Genomic DNA, 18,205 nt, shown 5'->3' with positions numbered 1-18,205 from the left:
TGGGATGAGAGCAGTGTTCCTTCTAAGCTGAGTTAGCATGAGTTAGCTCACAGATTTTTAGCCTCCAGCTCACACATTTTTGTCTTAGCTCAGGAAAAACGGCCCCAGAGCACAATAATTTAGGCAGTGTTACAACTTTAATACCAGTAGCTCACAAAGCAGAATTTTTGCTCACAAGATTCTGCAGCTTAGAGGGAACATTGGATGAGACATGCAATGTCTAGACGGCAACACAAAATGCAACACAAAAACAAATCAAGGACACGCCTTCCGACTGCGAAGAACCAAACCTACAAAACCACGTGGCTTCGAAAAAATCCCAGCGCGTTTCCAACGAGAGAAGCCCAGAGAGGATCGAAGACTCTCCTGCCTGGCTAGGCGATGCCGGAGCAATCGATGGGCGGGGCCCAGGGCCGCCCAGCGCGCGCGCGCGCTCCCCCCCCTTCCCATCGACGCGCTCGGCGCTCGGCCGACGCGGCCTGACGGGTTGCCCGCGCGACCCCAAGATGGCGGCGCTGGCCGAGGTTGAGGCGGCCGAAGAGGCTCCGTCGTGAGCGGCCTTTGGCTCCCTTCTCCTCCTCCTCCGCCGAGGCCATGGCCGCCGGCTGGGCCCCGCCGGGCTTCGGGCGGCAGTGAGGCGGCCGAGGATGAGCGAGAGCTACTCGCGCTGGCTGCTGCGCGTCTCGGTGGCGCAGGTGTGCCAGGCGCTGGGCTGGGACTCGGTGCAGCTCTCCGCCTGCGACCTCCTCACCGACGTCCTCCAGCGCTACCTGCACGCCCTGGGCCGCGGCTGCCGGCGCTACTGCGAGCTCTGTGAGTAGCAGGGGGAGAAGCGCCGCGGCGTTGCCATAGGGACGGCGGAGGGCGGGACCACGCGGTTGGCATGGCGACGGGGGGAAGGGGAGCCCCTTGGGTAGTCCTGGGTGGGGTGGGGGGGTTGTCATGGCAGCGGGGGCGCGGGAAAGGAAGCCTAGGAGGGGCTGAGGCAGGGGGTGGCCGAACTGCGGCTCGGGAGCCCCACGTGGCTCTTTCACACACATTGTGTGGCTCTCGAAGCCCCCCACCGCCCTGTCAGCCAGCTTGGAGAAGACGTTGCTCTCTAACTCACTTCTGTGGAGGTGGGAAGAAAGCAACTTTAAATGCATTCTCCAAGTCACTGGCTTGGCGAAGACGTTGCTCTCTAACTCACTTCTGTGGAGGTGGGAAGAAAGCAACTTTAAATGCATTCTCCAAGTCACTGGCTTGGCGAAGACGTTGCTCTCTAACTCACTTCTGTGGAGGTGGGAAGAAAGCAACTTTAAATGCATTCTCCAAGTCACTGCCTTGGAGAAGACATTGCTCTCTAACTCACTTCTGTGGAGGTGGGAAGAAAGCAACTTTAAATGCATTCTCCAAGTCACTGCCTTGGAGAAGACATTGCTCTCTAACTCACTTCTGTGGAGGTGGGAAGAAAGCAACTTTAAATGCATTCTCCAAGTCACTGCCTTGGAGAAGACATTGCTCTCTAACTCACTTCTGTGGAGGTGGGAAGAAAGCAACTTTAAATGCATTCTCCAAGTCACTGGCTTGGAGAAGACATTGCTCTCTAATTCACTTTGCCCCATTGGCTGGCATGGAGAAGGCATTTCTCTCTTTAAATCTCTTCTCCAAGCCAAGCCAGCCGATGGCTTGGAGAATGCATTTAAAGTTGCTTTCTTTCCACTTCTCGCTCCCCTCTTTCCTTCCTTCCCCATCTGATGTTCATGTCTTGCAGCTCTCAAACGTCTGGCGTTTATTCTCTGTGGCTCTTACGTTAAGCAAGTTTGGCCACCCCTGGCCTGGAGCATCCCTGACCAGTGACTATCGAGCTGCTGCTTGAAGACTGACAGTGAGGTGGAGCTCACTGCTTCCCTCAGTAGCTGATTCCACTGTTGAGCAGCTCTTACGGGGGGGGGGGGTACCTTCCCACCCTTAATGGAGGCCCATTATTGTGAGTCCTCTGCTCTGCTGCCAACAGGAACAGCTCCCAGGCCTCTGAGTGACAGTCCCTCAAACACTTGAAGACAGCAATCATGTCCCCCCCTCAATCTCCTCTTCTCCAGACTGAATATTCAGAAGTCCCTCAGCCTTTCCTCACAGGGCTTGGTCTCCAGGCCTCTGCTCTTCCTCATTGCTCTCCTCTGTACCCGCTCCATCCTGTCCACATCTCTGGACTGGGGATTTCCAGGATATTTGTGGGTGGAGCCTGGGGAGGGACAGGGTTTGAAGATGAGCAGAGCCTCAGTGGGTTACAGTGGGATTGAATCCACCCTCCAAAGCAACTGTTTTCTCCAGTAGAATTGATCTCTGTCGTCTGGAGATCTAGGTATCTGAAGACGTGTGCATGCGCACAGAAGGTTTAACCCAGACTTAAACTTTGTAGGTCTTAAAGGTGCTTCTGATTCAAACTTTGTTCTGATGTTTTAAACCAGGGATGGCCAAACTGTGGCTCGGGAGCCACATGTGGCTCTTTCGCACATATTGTGTGGCTCTTTAAACCCCCACCAGCCTGTTGGCCGGCTTGGAGAAGGCATTTCTCTCTTTAAATCACTTCGTCAAGTCAAGCCAGTGGCTTGGAGAACGCATTTAAAGTTAAAGTTGCTTTCTTTCCACCTACCCTTCCCCCCTCCCATCTATTTGCTTTCCTTCCTTCCCTCCATCCTTCCTTGTGGCTCTCAAGCATCTGATGTTCATGTCTTGCGGCTCTCAGACATCTGACATTTATTCTGTGTGGTTCTTACGTTAAGCAAGTTTGGCCACCCCTGCTTTAGATCAACACAGCCACTCGTCTGGAGAACTGTTGTGATTCTGGGAGATCTCCAGCCCCGTTTGGAGGTTGGCAACCCTAGATGGTGGAGGGGGCAAAGGATCACAATAGAATGGGATGGTGTTGGAGGAGAACACTTGTGGGTGACTGGAGATTGGTGCAGGGAGCATCAAAGAATAAATAAAGAATAAGTACAAAGAATAAATAAATCAAGAGGTGCAGAATTTGGTAAGGAACCTCAGAGGAGTATAGAACTGTAGAATCCACCCTTCAAAGCCACTGCTTGCTCTTAAAGAAACTGGTCCTTGTAGTCTGGAAATCAGGAACATCACTAGTCCTCAGCTGGATTTTGGAAACCCAGGCTATAATAGGATTGTCATAATGATGGAGGATGGGGCCAAATAAGCATGCTGATGTTGTGGAGCAGATAGGATAGAGCAGGGGTGGCCAACAATAGCTCTCCAGATGTTTTTTTGCCTACTCCCATCAGCCCCAGCCAGCATGGCCAATGGGAGTTGTAGGCAAAAAACATCTGGAGAGCTACCGTTGGCCACCCCTGCGATAGAGCAAAGGAGCTACAAAGGAGAGCCAGTTTGGTGTAGTGGTTAAGTGTGTGGACTCTTATCTGGGAGAAGTGGGTTTGATTCCCCCCTCCTCCACTTGCACCTGCTGGAATGGCCTTGGGTCAGCCATAGCTCTTGCAGAGTTGTCCTTGAAAGGGCAGCTTCTGGGGAGAGCTCTCTCAGCCCCACCTACCTCACGGGGTGTCTGTTGTGGGGAAAGAAGATATAGGAGATTGTAAGCCGCTCTGAGTCTCTGATTCAGAGAGACGGGCGGGGTATAAATCTGCAGTCATCGTCGTCTTCTTGTTTACTCACTGAGCAGCTAAACTGTGAGGTTCACCACCTGTGGATGAAGAGGTGGTCTGTGGTATGAGTGGCTTTAAAAGGGGGTTAAACTGATTCACGGTCCATTACTGACTACATGAAATTTCCGTGTGAATGATAGTGTTAGGAGGTCTAGACACTGTTTTTGGTCCTTCATGGTAACTGGTTGGTTAGGCTCAAACAGGATGTTGTGGATTAGTTGGGCCAGGGGTCTGATCCAGGAGTGTGCGAGCCATGGGATTTGATGGGAAAGAGGATGGCTGTGCGGTTGTCATGGGGATGGGGTAAAGAGGAAGGAATGTGAGAACTGAGGGGGATGGGTGGATGTGATGGCGGTGTAGAACCATGCAGCCGTCACGGCGACAAGAATGTGAAGAAGAGTCGTGGAGTTTTCATGATGACGAGGGCAGCAGATGGATGGGAGGAAAACCATGTATATGACGAGGCAACAAGGTAGGCAAGACACAGCTAAGGGGGAGGAGCCTCAGCCAACAGAAGGAAGAGAGGCTTGGCTCAGTAGCTCTGCTGTGTGATAGGGAGAGCCTGGCAAAGCAACATGACCTGGCCCGACGAGGTTTCATTTATGTCAGATCCGGCCCTCATAACAAATTAGTTCAACACCCCTGCGTCAGGGTTACCATGAGATAGAATGGGGACCGGCAGCAGGAGGGAAGGGGCAGCCTTGAAGCAGCAGCTGGTCAAACACTTTTCAGGGATGCTGTAGGCTAATTCTGCACTGAGCAGGGGGTTGTAGGCTGATCCTGCGCTGAGCAGGTGGTTGGACTTAGATGGCCTGTAGGGCCCCTCCCAACTCTGTGATTCTGTGAGTAGCAGAAGCAATGCAGTGCTAATAGTTACTGGGGAGAGATGGAGAGTTTGCACGTGAAACATGCACGTGGCGATTTCGAGGGCTGGAATGTAGTGCAGGCATGATCTTCATAATCTTTGCAACAGCCCTGTATAATGAGAGCGTGCTCCTGTTCCCTTATCATGCATGTGGAACCCTCAGTGTTCCCTTATCGTGAATGTGGAGAGCCAGTTTGGTGCAGTGGTTAAGTGTGCGGACTCTCGTCGGGGAGAACCGGGTTTGATTCCCCACTCCTCCACTTGCAGCTGCTGGAATGGCCTTGGGTCAGCCAGAGCTCTCTTATCTGGGAGAACTGGGTTTGATTGCCCACTCCTCCACTTGCAGCTGGAATGGCCTTGGGTCAGCCATAGCTCTGGCAGAGGTTGTCCTTGAAAGGGCAGCTGCTGCAAGAGCTCTCTCAGCCCCACCTACCTCACCGGGTGTCTGTTCTGGGGGGAGAAGACAGGAGATTGTAAACTGCTCTGAGTCTCTGATTCAGGGAGCAGGGCGAGGTATAAATCTGCAATTCTTCTTTTTAATTGTTCGAGGTCACTTAAAAAGGTTGTACTGAAGTTTTGTAGCTGCCACTACACTGTTAAGGACACTCATAAAACATTTGAGGGCAAAATGGACAGGGTTGATTACAGAGGGGGCCAAAGAGGGGGTGCACAAAGATAGGGTGGGAAATTGGTACGGTTGTATAGGGCTGGGCATGATAACTAATCCTTTGCTTTCTGTTATCCAGCTATAAAATCCTAGCTCACCAAAGTATCCACAGCAATAAGGCCGTTCCCAAACTAGAGGGGCTGCGGCTTAGTGTTAGACCATCTGCTTGGCATGTAGAAGGTCCCAGGTTCAATCCCTGGCATCTCCAGTTAAAAAAGAACAGGTGGTAGATGAAGGGAAAGACTTCTGCCTGAGCCCTTGGAGACTTGCTGCCAGTCTAAATAGATAGCACTGACCTTGATGCACCAAGGGTCTGATTCAGTATAGGGCAGCTTCACATGTTTAACTACTTAGACATTGTACTGCGGGGGTGTCAAACATGTGGCCCGGGGGCTGAATTAGGCCCCCAGAGGGCTCCTAACAGGCCCCCGAGCAACTGACTCTTGTCTACTTCCTTCTCCCTCTCTCTTGCTTCCTTCTGCATCTCAGCTTGCTTTGCAAGGCTTGCTCAATCGCTCAGGAGCTATAGAGCAAAACCTGGTTGAGGCTCCTCCCCCTCCTGGTCCCCTGGAGAGGGAGAGAAAGAGCCAGAGCTTCCTTGGCCCAGTTCCCTGGATCCCCTGGGAGAAATACAAAGAAAGCACCTTTCAGACCAACGAGGGCTCATGTTTGAAGCATGTTTTATTTTAAGGTTTGTTTTTTTAAAAAAAAAATCTTTAGTGATGTTTGTCCGTGTCCTTTAAAAAAGTTTATATCTCTGCTACGTGATCTTAAATAGGTACACATATGGCCTGGCCCAGCCTGCAACAAGATCTCATTTATGTCAGATCCGGCCCTCATAACAAATGCGTTCGACACCCCTGTACTGTGTTAATAAAAGGAAAATAAGTTTGCCACATATTTGTGCATTATGAACTGCTGGTTTACAGATTAATTGCCATTGCAAGCATAGGCAGTGGGCGCCCAAACTTAACTCCCTTGCTGAAGTGTTCCACCATCAACGGCCCGTCTAAAATACAACACCATCTGATTTCTTGGCCGGCTGGGAACTGCCCTAATGTGAATTATTCTTGTCTCCTGCTATAACGAGGAGGTTTTTCTAACCGTTACATGTATTGATTTTAATGGTTTTGGTATTATTGATTTTAATCTGTTTGATTCTGCTGTAATCTGCTCTGAGCCCACGGGTGGGGTAGGGTGGAATATAAATCTACTAGACAAATACATAGAAACCTCTCCTGTGGAAAGGAAATTACAGGATTTCAAATAAGGAGACGCCCATCTCCTTCCTCCTGCCAAAAAACAAAAAAAAAGCAAACACTTGAGAAGTTCTCCCTACATAAAAGCAGACGAGAGAGAAAACAAGTGAAAATGTATATGTGTACAGAAGTTGGCTATAACCAGTAATTGCTGGTTTAAAGGCAGGAACAAGACATAAAATTCTGGTCTAAAAGAATATATTATAAAACCAAAGAGGAATCTTAATCTTTGCAAGAGGAAGGAGTTGTGGTGCCTTAAAGGCGACAGTCGTTTTGGTGACAAGAGTTCATACACTGGTGTTTGCTTTTTTTGGATACAGTTTGGGTACATAAGGAAAAGAGGCAAGGCTTTGGGGTAGCAGAGGACATGGTTTGCATGCAGAAAGCCGCCCCCCCCTTCCCAGTTGTATTTATTTATTTCCTTAGTCTTATATCCCGCCTTCTCTGCAAGCGGACTCAGGGCAGCTGACAATTCATTTGAAAACGTTTACATTTTTAATTTAAAAATGATAAAAAATAACCATTCAAAATACATTCTAAGGTGCTGTTTCGACTTCAGTGTAGGCGGGATCTTCTTTTTTTCCCCTTTCAGCGATCCTATAACGCTCATAGTTTCTCAGCAGTGTAGGGTGGGAGTCCTCTCCCAGTTGAGGTGTTGCAGGCCTGTCGAAATAATTCAGTTTTGCAGGCCCTGCGGAATTGAGTAAGATCTCGCAGGGCCTTTATGGCCTCCGGGAGGGCATTCCACATTTCTGGTGCTGCCACTGAGAAGGCCCTGGCCCGTGTGGAAGACAGTCTGATCTCTCTTGGTCCAGGGATAGATAGTAGGTTTTGCGTCCCTGAATGCAGTGCTCTCTGGGGAACATATGGAGAAAGGTGGTCCCATAGATAGGCAGGCCCTCGACCATGTAGGGCTTTAAAGGTCAAAGTATGACCAAGTGCAAGGATCTTGGGTGATAAAGCTGGGGATGTTCTGTAATTAAGGCCCAGTGATGCACTACAGATCAGAGTAGACAGCGCTGGGCTAGATTGCCCTAAGGTCTGACTCATTCTCTGAAGGCAGCTTCGTATGCTTTTCTCCTAATTCCAAAATATTATAACTCGAGGGCATCCAGTGAAGCCGACGGGCAGTAGATTCAGGGTGGATCAAACCAGGAAATCCTTTCTCTACACAGTGACCAATTAAAATGTGGAATTTGCTGCCGGAGGATATAGCAATGGCCGCAGGCTTAGTCAGTGTTAAAAGGAGATTAGGCAAATTCCCGGATGATAGGTCTGTCAGTGGCTATTAGCCATGGCGACTAAAGGGAACTTCCACGTTCAGAGGCACTAAACCTCTGGATCCCAGTGCCAGGAGACAACGTCAAGGGAAGGCCTCAGGGTCTATGTCCTGTTGTTGGCCTTGTAGAAGAACTGGTTGGCCGTTGCATGAGACAGCATGCTGAACCGAATGGACCACTGGTGTGATCTGGCAGGGCTCCTATTCTTAGGATACTGGACTCGATGGGCTACTGGTCTGGTCCACTGGGGCTCCGTGTGGTATAGTGCAGGGATGTCGAACTCATGAGGGCCAGATCTGACATAAATGAGACCTTGTCGGGCCGAGCTGGGCCAGGCCATGTGTATACCTATTTAAGATTAGGTAGCAGAGAAATAAATTTTATAAAGAACACAAACACACACACAAATATATATATATATATATACCGTATTTTTCGCTCCATAAGACGCACCTGAGCATAAGACGCACCTAGTTTTTAGAGCCGTTTGTGTGAATTTAGAGGCATTTGTGTGAATTTTTTGCAGTATTCGCTCCTTAAGACGCACACACTTTTCCCTCCACTTTTTTGGGGGGAAAAAGTGAGTCTTATGGTGCAAAAAATACTGTATATATATATTTTAAAACTTAAAACATGTTTAAAATGTTAGCATTGGTTTTAAAGATGCTTTCTTTGTATCTCTCCCATGGGATCCAGGGAATTGTGCAAACGAAGCTTTGGCTCTTTCCTTCCTTCCCCAGGGGACCAGGAGGGGGAGGAGCCTCAGCCAACAGAAGGAAGAGGGATTTGGCTCAGTAGCTCTCCTGTACAATTGAGAAAGCCTGGCAGAGCAAGCTCTCCCTCCCCCCTTCTTCCCCAAGGGAGGAGCCTCAGCCAATGGAGGAAAGAGGTTTTGCTCTGTAGCTCCTGTGTGTGAGCAAGCCCTGCAAGCTGTAATGCAGAAGGAAGTAAAGAGAGAGGGAGAGAGAAGCAGATGACCGCCAGTTGCTTGGGGGCCTGATCCGGCCCCCAAACTGCATGTTTGACACCTCTGGTATAGTGGTTAAGAGCAGCAGGCTCTAATCTGGAGAACCAGGTTTGATTTCCCACTCGATTTCCACGTAAAGCCAGCTGGGTGACCTTGGGCCAGTCCCAGTTCTCTCAGAGCTCTCTCAGCCCCACCAACCTCACAGGGTGTCTGTTTTGGGTAGAGGAAGGGAAGATTATAAGCTGCTCTGAGACTCCTTCGGGTAGTGAAAAGCCAAGTAGAAAAACCAACTCCTCCTCCTCCTCCTCCCTCTAAATTCGGTGCCTAATTAAAAATCCTGAACCCTATTAAATTGGCTGGCAATTAGTTCTGAGGAAGCATGTATGGGATCAGACTGGACACCACTGAAATCCCTTTCAAAACAGAGTTTAGAAATATATTTTAGTCACAAACTAACAAAAAAAAACCCATTACAGAACAGCTGTCTTTGCTCATTGATGTTTGCTTTCACGGCACAGCTGACGCACAGTCATAGGATTTTCAAGGCCAAAGATGTGGTTTGAAAAACTGGATGCAAAATAGGGGGCTTTTTTAATGTTGCTGTGTGGGAATCACTGGAACCTCAAGAAATAGATCCCACAGACGATCGGTGTTGCTCTCTGGGTCAATAAAGTGCTCTGTATGATGGGTCGTGGATACTCACCGGCTACGTGTAGATGACTGGGGAAGGCAAGGGCAAACCACGCAGTAAAAAGTCTGCCGCGAAAACGTGAAAGCAAAGCCACTCCAGAGCCGGAAATGACTGGTGCTTGCACAGGGGGACTACCTTTACCTTTTTACTACACTGTGCGGAGTACACATTAACAAGTTACTTGCCCAAGTGCCAGTATCCTACAAATGAGTCACTGCTGCAAAACAATTGTGCACTTAGAACAGTAGTCCCCAACCTTTTTGGTACCAGGGACCTGTTTTGTGGAAGACACTTTTTCCAGGGACCGGGGTGTGTGTGGTTTTGGGATGATGCAATTGTGCACTTTATTTCTCTTAGGCTGGTGTGGTGGTTAAGTGTGCGGACTCTTATCTGGGAGAACCAGGTTTGATTCTCCACTCCTCCACTTGCAGCTGCTGGAGTGGCCTTGGGTTAGCAATAGCTTTTGCAGAGTTGTCCTTGAAAGGGCAGCTTCTGTCAGAGCTCTCTCAGCCCCACCCACCTCACAGGGTGTCTGTTGTGGGGGAGGAAGATAAAGGAGATTGTGAGCCGCTCTGAGACTCTGAAATTTGGAATGGAGGGCAGGATGTAAATCCAATGTCGTCGTTGTCTCCTCCTCCTCCTCCTCCTTTCTTCTTCTTCCAGTGTAATATATAATGAAATAATTATACAACTCATAGCCCAGTTGCTAACAGAACATGGACCAGTATCAGTCTGCAACTGGGGGTTGGGGACCCCTGACTTAGAAGACTTGCTGTGCAATCCTGTATATGTTTATTCAGAAGTAACATGTTCCTAGGATGGTGGACTAGATGGACCGGATCTAGAGGATGGTGTGGAATTGTCTGATCCAGCAGGGCTCTTATTCTGTTCTTAGAATGCTGGACTAGATGGATCACTGGTCTGGTCCAATAGGGCTCTTCTTATGTTCTCAGGATTCTGGACTAGATAGACCACGTGTCTGATCCAACAGGGCTCTTCTTATGTTCTTAGGATGCTGGTCTAGAAGGACCACTAGTCTGATCCAGCAAGGCTCTTCTTATGTTCTTAGGATGCTGAACTAGATGGACCACTGGTCTGATCCAGCAAGGCTCTTGTTATGTTCTTAGGATGCTGAACTAGATGGACCACTGGTCTGATCCAGCAAGGCTCTTCTTATGTTCTTAGGATGCTGAACTAGATGGACCACTGATCTGATCCAGCAAGGCTCTTGTTATGTTCTTAGGATGCTGAACTAGATGGACCACTGGTCTGATCCAACAGGGCTCTTCTTAAGTTCTTAGGGTGCTGCACTAGATGGACCACTGGTCTGATCCAGCAAGGCTCTTCTTATGTTCTTAGGATGCTGCACTAGATGGACCGCTGGTCTGATCCAGCAAGGCTCTTCTTATGTTCTTAGGATGCTGGACTAGATGGACCACTGGTCTAATTCAGCAGGACTCTTCTTATGTTCTTAGGATGCTGAACCACTGGTCTGATCCAGTAGGCTCTTCTGATGCTCTTAGGATGCTGGATTAGATGGACCACTGGTCTGATCCAGCAAGGCTCTTCTTATGTTCTTAGGATGCTGGACTAGATGGACCACTGGTCTGATCCAGCAGGGCTCTTCTTATGTTCTTAGGATGCTGAAACACTGGTCTGATCCAGTAGGCTCTTCTGATGTTCTGAGGATGCTGGACTAGATGGACTGTTGGTCTGATCCAGCAGGGCTCTTCTTATGTCTTGCATTGTATGTTTCCATCCCCTTCCTTTCTTTACTCTGTAATCTGAAGATGCCATGGTGCCCACTGACACCTTTCCTGGTGCCCACCAAGTGTTTTTAGAAAATGCGTGTGGTTGGAGTGAGATGGATAAACTAACAAGAACTTTAAGAGACTATGATCTGGACGTTTTTTAAAAAGAGTGGAGGAAATTTAGAGGATATATAGAGCAAGAGTGGAATGTAAAAAGATATTGGACAATTTTTTAAAAAATGAATGTGAGGGGAAAAAAAGACATTGAACTTTGGTTGGTTAAGGGTACCTTTATAATTGAATTTAAGTATATAACCTCGGCGGAAGTCTAGATATGGAGGGAGGGTGGATTGAAAATATCATATGGGTTAGAGATAGTAAGGATATAATCAGATATTGTAATCATATGTTATCAATAAATTGTTTTAAACCGAAAATGTGTGTGGCTGGATGGGGCTTCTTGTGGAAAAGAATTTTCTTCCCTCCTCCCTTCCATTGCTCTACCCTCCAATACCGTATCCCCAGGGGTAGGTGGATACCCAAGAACAACGTACAGGGAACAAGCATTGGACTGCTGGGGAAGGGTGCGGAATGGGAAATCCCCTTTTCTGTCAGTATTGGATCCAAGCCAAAGATTGGGTTTCTTTCACATGTTGTAGAAAATGGAATAATTTGAAGGAGGAAGGGGGGTGTCATAGCCATACGTTACTACATCACACAGCAGCTATAATCACACCTGGTACTGTCTTATATAGTAATTAGCCTTCAAGGGTGTAAGAGCATCTAAAATCTCTTAATACCTTTCCCCAGAAACGTTTTTTTCAAGATTTTTTTTTTCTTTTTTCCGGTGGAAAATTCGGGAATGCCTGAAGGGAGGCAAAGGGGTGAGGAAAGGACTAAAAATCCTGGGGTTTCCCACCTGCTAACCTTCACATCTCTCTCCCACCTCACAGGATGTCTGTTGTGGGGGAGGAAGGTACAGGAGATTGTGAGCTACTCTGAGACTCTTCGGAGTGGAGGGTGGGATATAAATCAAATGTCTTCATCTACCTCACAGGGTGTCTGTTGTGGGGGAGGAAGGTACAGGAGATTGTGAGCTACTCTGAGACTCTTCGGAGTGGAGGGCGGGATATAAATCAAATGTCTTCATCTACCTCACAGGGTGTCTGTTGTGGGAGGGGGGGAAGGTAAAGGAGATTGTGAGCCGCTCTGAGACTCTTCGGAGTGGAGGGCGGGATATAAATCCAATGTCTTCATCTACCTTACAGGGTGTCTGTTGTGGGGGGGAGGAAGTAAAGGAGATTGTGAGCTGCTCTGAGACTCTTCGGAGTGGAGGGCGGGATATAAATCCAATATCTTCATCTACCTCACAGGGTGTCTGTTGTGGGGGGGAGGAAGGTAAAGAAGATTGTGAGCCGCTCTGAGACTCTTTGGAGCGGAGGGCGGGATATAAATCCAATATCTTCATCTACCTCACAGGGTGTCTGTTGTGGGGGAGGAAGGGAAAGGAGTTTGTGAGCTGCTCTGAGACTCTTCAGAGTGGAGGGCGGGATATAAATCCAAGATCTTCATCTACCTCACAGGGTGTCTGTTGTGGGGGAGGAAGGGAAAGGAGATTGTGAGCCGCTCTGAGACTCTTCGGAGTGGAGGGCGGGATATAAATCCAGTATCATCTTCTTCTTCTCCCAGAGAACCACATTGGTGGAGATAGGTGAAAAAGCGGACATTGATCAGGCGTTAATGTCTGAGAGAAAAGGCCAGGGCCCTATGCAGCCCCTCCCCAATCGGCTGTGCTACAGAATTGAACATAGATTGAACCCCGTGGCGCAGAGTGGTAAGGCTGCAGTACTGCAGTCCTAAGCTCTGCTCACGACCCGAGTTCAATCCCGGCGGAAGCTGGGTTTAGGTAGCTGGATTGAGGTCGACTCAGCCTTCCATCCTTCTGAGGTTGGTCAAATGAGTCCCCAGCTTGCTGGGGGGAAAGCGTAGGTGACTGGGGAAGGCAAGGGCAAACCACCCCGTAAAAAGTCTGCCGTGAAAACGTTGTGAAAGCAACGTCACCCCAGAGTCGGAAACGGCTGGTACTTCCATAGGGGACTACCTTTACCTTTTCTTTTTTATTTAAGTCTGACTCGGCTCTGGAAATAATGGCCTCGTTGAGTTTGACTTGGGGATATGTGCGTCTCCATTCTGAGGGACTTCGGAACGCGTGGGTCTGAGGGCCTTGGGAATGTTCAGTCTGGAGAAGAGGAGGTTGAGGGGGGACATGATTGCCCTCTTGAAGTATCTGAAGGGCTGTCTGTCCCTTAGAGCAGGGGTGGCCAGCGGTAGCTCTCCAGATGTGTTTTTGCCTACAACTCCCATCAGCCCCAGCCAGCATGGCCAATGGCTGGGGCTGATGGGAGCCATAGGCAAAAAAAAAAAAAAAAGCATCTGGAGAGCTACCGTTGACCACCCCTGCCTTAGAGGAGGGCAGGGAATCCTTCCTGTTGGCAGCAGAGGAGAGGACTTGCAAGAATGGGTTTAAATGAAGGGTGGGAAGGCACCAGCCAGATATTAGGAAAAACCTTTTTTCCAGTAAAAGTTGTTCAGCAGTGGGATCAGTGCCTGAGGGAGGTGGCGAGCTCCCCATCCCTGGCAGACTATACACAGTGGCTGGACAAATACTTGTCAGGGGTACTCATTTGTTCTGAGGGCTCGATCGGACATAAACGAGGCCTTGTAAGGGTGAGCCATTTGTGTACCTATTTGCGGAGATATAAACTTTATAAAGGGCACAGGCCAAACATAAAGATTAAAAACAAAAAACTAAAATAAAGCATGCTTAAAGCATTAGTCCTTGTTGGCCTTAATGGTGCTTTCTTTGTATCTCTCCCGTGGGATCCAGGGAACTGGGCGAAGGAAGCTCTGGCTCTTTCCTTCCTTCCCCAGGGGACCGGGAGGGAGAGGAGCCTCAGCCAACAGAAGGAAGAGAGGCTTGGCTGTGCGATTGAGCGAGCCTGGCAAAGCAAGCTGTGATGCAGAAGGAAGCGAGAGAGAGGGAGATGGAAGCAGATGACAGCCCGTTTCTTGGGGGCCTGATAGGAGCCCTCTGGGGACCTGATTTGGCCCCCGGGCTGCATGCTTGACACCCCCTGCACTGAGCGAAGGGTTTGTCTAGATGGACTGTATGGCCCCTTCCCACTCTGTTAGTCTATGGTTCTGTTCTTCTGATGTCACTGTTTTCCTACTTCTGTCAGTGTATATATATGAATGCTGGAACCAGAGTTAGGGGGGAAAAATGTATTTCAAATCCCAAAATTTTAAGTGGCAGCTCAGCAGAGACTTAAAAACTCTCAACGTTCCTAGTCGCTGGAATGAAGTTTTTTGCCCATCTCTGGTGGATGCCGATGGCAACTTGTTGCCTTTCGTTATTAAAGCTGCTAAATGAACACTTCTCTGATGCACAGAAGATGCCTACAGCGTTCATTTTTTTAAGCCTTTTTTGCTGATCCTTATTAACATGTCCTTTTTGTTACAGATGGCCGGACGGATCCAATTTTGGAGGACGTAGGGGACGCCTTCAAGCTCATGGGGGTCAACTTGCACGAACTGGAAGATTACATACTCAACATCGAGCCGGTCACTTTTGCTAATCAAATCCCCTCGTTCCCCGTCAGCAAGAACAACGTCTTGCAGTTTCCCCAACCTGGAAGCAAAGATGCGGAAGAGAGGAAGGAGTACATTCCGGATTACATGCCGCCCATTGTCTCTTCCCAAGAAGGTGAGAAACGAAATCACTTCTCCGTTTTTGTTTTTGCCGAGCACGGTTGTCCGAGCAGCTCTTCATCGTTCAGCAGAGGTGCAAGGATGAAGTTTGTCCTCAGGATGTACTACTTCTGTGTCATTTCCCAGTAGTTTGTGAGGGAGGGATTAAGCCTTGTAATTTGAAAGTCGCACGCAGCTTTTCTTGTGTCACAAAGACAGATGGGTCTAGGCAAAGGCGGGGAAGCCGTGTCTTGGTGCTTTAAAAAAACTGCTTTTTTTTTTTTTTAAAAAAGTTCACAACTGTGAACTGTCGGTGCGGGTGTTAGCAGAGAGAGCTGTGTGATGTGCTCAACGGTGAGCCCCAGGAAAGAAGTGAGCCAGACACCTGCAGCTAGTGCTAAAATAGTGTATTTACAATATGTATACAACGTGCTCACTAGTGCAGTTAAATACATTAAACACAGGACCAAAGTGCTCCGCCAGCATTTGTACTCTCGAAGAGAGACCTGTGCATTGCAAGCACAGTCCATATATAGTTCTGTCAGCCAATCCTGGCAGTCCACAGTCATGCTGACTCAGCAGCTCCTTTCCACCTGTCTTCAGCCGGCTCAAACCGGCCTGTAGATAAGGTCACTGTGACCTAGCATGCCAGCTAGATCACCTGCTGTCATAACAGAGCTGTCAAACTGTGTTAAGATAGATTCAATTACTGACATGAACAACGTTGACTGCGAGGTGACATGAGAGAGGTTTACAAGATTATGCATGGGATGGAGAAAGTAGAAGAAAAAGTCCTTTTCTGCCTTTCTCACAATGCAAGAACTCGTGGGCATTCGATGAAATTGCTGAGCAGTCGGGTTAGAACGGATAAAAGGAAGTCCTTCTTCACCCAAAGGGTGATTAACATGTGGAATTCCCTGCCACAGGAGGTGACGGCGGCTACAAGCATAGACAGCTTCAAGAGGGGGTTAGATAAAAATATGGAGCAGAGGTCCATCAGTGGCTATTAGCCACAGTGTGTGTGTGTGTATGTGTGTGTATATATATATGTATATATATTTGGCCACTGTGTGACACAGAGTGTTGGACTGGATGGACCATTGGCCTGATCCAACATGGCTTCTCTTATGTTCTTCTGTGACACAGAGTGTTGGACTGGATGGGCCTCTGGCCTGATCCAACATGACTTCTCTTATGTTCTTATGTGGCACAGGGTGTTGGACTGGATGGGCCACTGGCCTGATCCAACATGACTTCTCTTATGTTCTTATGTGGCACAGGGTGTTGGACTGGATGGGCCATTGGCCTGATCCAACACGGCTTCTCTTCTGTTCTTATGTGACACAGAGTGTTGGACTGGATGGGCCATTGGCCTGATCCAACAGGGCTTCTTTTATGTTCTTAACAAGGGTGCTGTCATCACAAATTGGATGCAAATTGTGAATCTCAGAGCGACTCACAATCTCCTTTACCTTCCTCCCCCACAACAGACACCCTGTGAGGTGGGTGGGGGTGAGAGCTGGGTGAGAGCTATGGCTGACCCAAGGCCATTCCAGCAGCTGCAAGTGGAGGAGTGGGGAATCAAATCCGGTTCTCCCAGATAAGAGTCCGCAAACTTAACCAGTGCACCAAACTGAACATAAGAAGAGCCTTGCTGGGTCAGACCAGTGGTCCATCTTGTCCAGCATCCTGTCTCTCACACAGTAGCCAGTTCCTCTGGTGAGCCAACAACAGGGCAATAGAGGCTGAGACATTCTCCTTATAAGAATATCAGAAGAGCCCTGCTGGGTCAGACCAGTGGTCCATCTAGAGCAGCATCCCATCCCCACAGTGTCCAACAACAAGGCATAGAGGCTGAGGCCTTTCCCTGGTGTTGCCTCCTGGCTCTGGGATTCAGAGGCCGACTGCCTCTGAATGTGGAGGCCCCCTCAGCCACCATGGCTAGGAGCCACTTATAGATCTCTCCTCCATGAATCTGTCTAATCCTCTTTTAAAGCCATCGCTACATATCCCCTGGTAGCAGATTCCACGTTTCAGCCACTCATTGCATAAACCAAGCCCTCTATGGCCTGAGACCTGCCTACCTTTGGGACCGCCTCTCCCCATGTGTGCCCCAGAGAGCACTTCGTTCGGGGTTCCAACATCTCCTCAAGATCCCCAAACTGAAAGACGCTCGACTGTCTACCACCAGAGCCAGAGCGTTCTCAGTAATAGCTCCGGCTCTGTGGAATGCCTTACCTGGAAACATCAGGGCCCTGCGGGACCTGCCACAGTTCCACAGGGCCTGTAAAACCGAGTTATTTAAACTTGCCTTTAGAGGCTTTAGAGCCCCGTGGCGCAGAGTGTTAAAGCTGCAGTACTGCAGTCCTAAGCTCTGCTCATGACCTGAGTTCGATCCCCAGCGGAAGCTGGGTTTTCAGGTAGCCGGCTTGAGGTTAACTCAGCCTTCCATCCTTCTGAGGTCGGTAAAATGAGTCCTCAGCTTGCTGGGGGGAAAGGGTAGATGACTGGGGAAGGCAATGGCAAACCACCCTGTAAAAAGTCTGCCGTGAAAACGTGAAAGCAACGTCACCCCAGAGTCGGAAACGACTGGTGCTTGCACAGGGGACCTTTCCTTTCCTTAGAGGCTGAAGGGAGGGAGCTGTTACTCCACGGCACTGATAATCCCACTGAACCACCATAAGTGAAGCAAGATCATTCAAAGCAATTAGAAACGCACAGCTTGGTCTTAAATGATTGTAAACTGTATTGGTTGGTTCTTTTGTGTAATCTGTTGTTGGTCTTAAAGCTGCAGCTCGACTCCTACTTTGTCTACTGCTTCAGACCAAACACGGTTGCCTGCTTGGGTCTTAAAAGGTGACGCTGCACTCTTCTGTAATACATACCATGGCCAGCAGGTGTAGCCGTACTACTTTGCAAAAACGTGGCTTCAGCATTCTCGTAGGCTCTGAATGACTTTTTTTTAATACACAGAAGCATCGTAGCAGACGTTCAAAGAAGTTACTGTATTTGGGATGTTGAATTATTTTCTTGTTTGCCATTTTGCATTAACAGAGCAACTCTATACGGCAACAGGCGAACTCCTGCATTAATAGGCCAATTCTGTATCTGGGGATTTTGTATTAACAGACTAACTTCCATATATGGGGGCGGGCAGATCCCTGAAAGGAGATACAACCTGCTTTGTATAACTCAAATCAGATAGCTTGTTCAGTTCAGCAGAAATGGAGAACTGCAGCTCAGCTGGTCGCTTGAATGTGCGTCGTTAAAATGAGATCTACATCAGCCCTTGACAAAATAGAGTCCAGTAGTGGCGAAACTTGCT

At 48.7% G+C, this 18,205-nt stretch overlaps 1 protein-coding gene across 1 annotated transcript in view; it reads left to right on the top strand.

The window, feature by feature from the left end:
- Positions 1-467: 467 nt before the first annotated feature.
- The window catches only part of TAF3 (TATA-box binding protein associated factor 3), a 242,457-nt gene continuing 224,719 nt past the window's right edge, over positions 468-18,205 (top strand). Inside the window, exons 1-2 of the mRNA XM_060245966.1 lie at positions 468-813; positions 14,654-14,896. Of these exons, the coding sequence (XP_060101949.1) occupies positions 648-813; positions 14,654-14,896 (409 nt within the window). The 5' untranslated portion in view covers positions 468-647. The remainder of the gene's footprint in view (positions 814-14,653; positions 14,897-18,205) is intronic.

This window comes from Heteronotia binoei, chromosome 8 (assembly GCF_032191835.1).
Source record: "Heteronotia binoei isolate CCM8104 ecotype False Entrance Well chromosome 8, APGP_CSIRO_Hbin_v1, whole genome shotgun sequence".
NCBI lineage: Eukaryota > Metazoa > Chordata > Lepidosauria > Squamata > Gekkonidae > Heteronotia > Heteronotia binoei.
The sequence above is the reverse complement of the archived record's forward strand: the minus strand, read 5'-3'. Positions and strand labels throughout refer to the sequence as shown.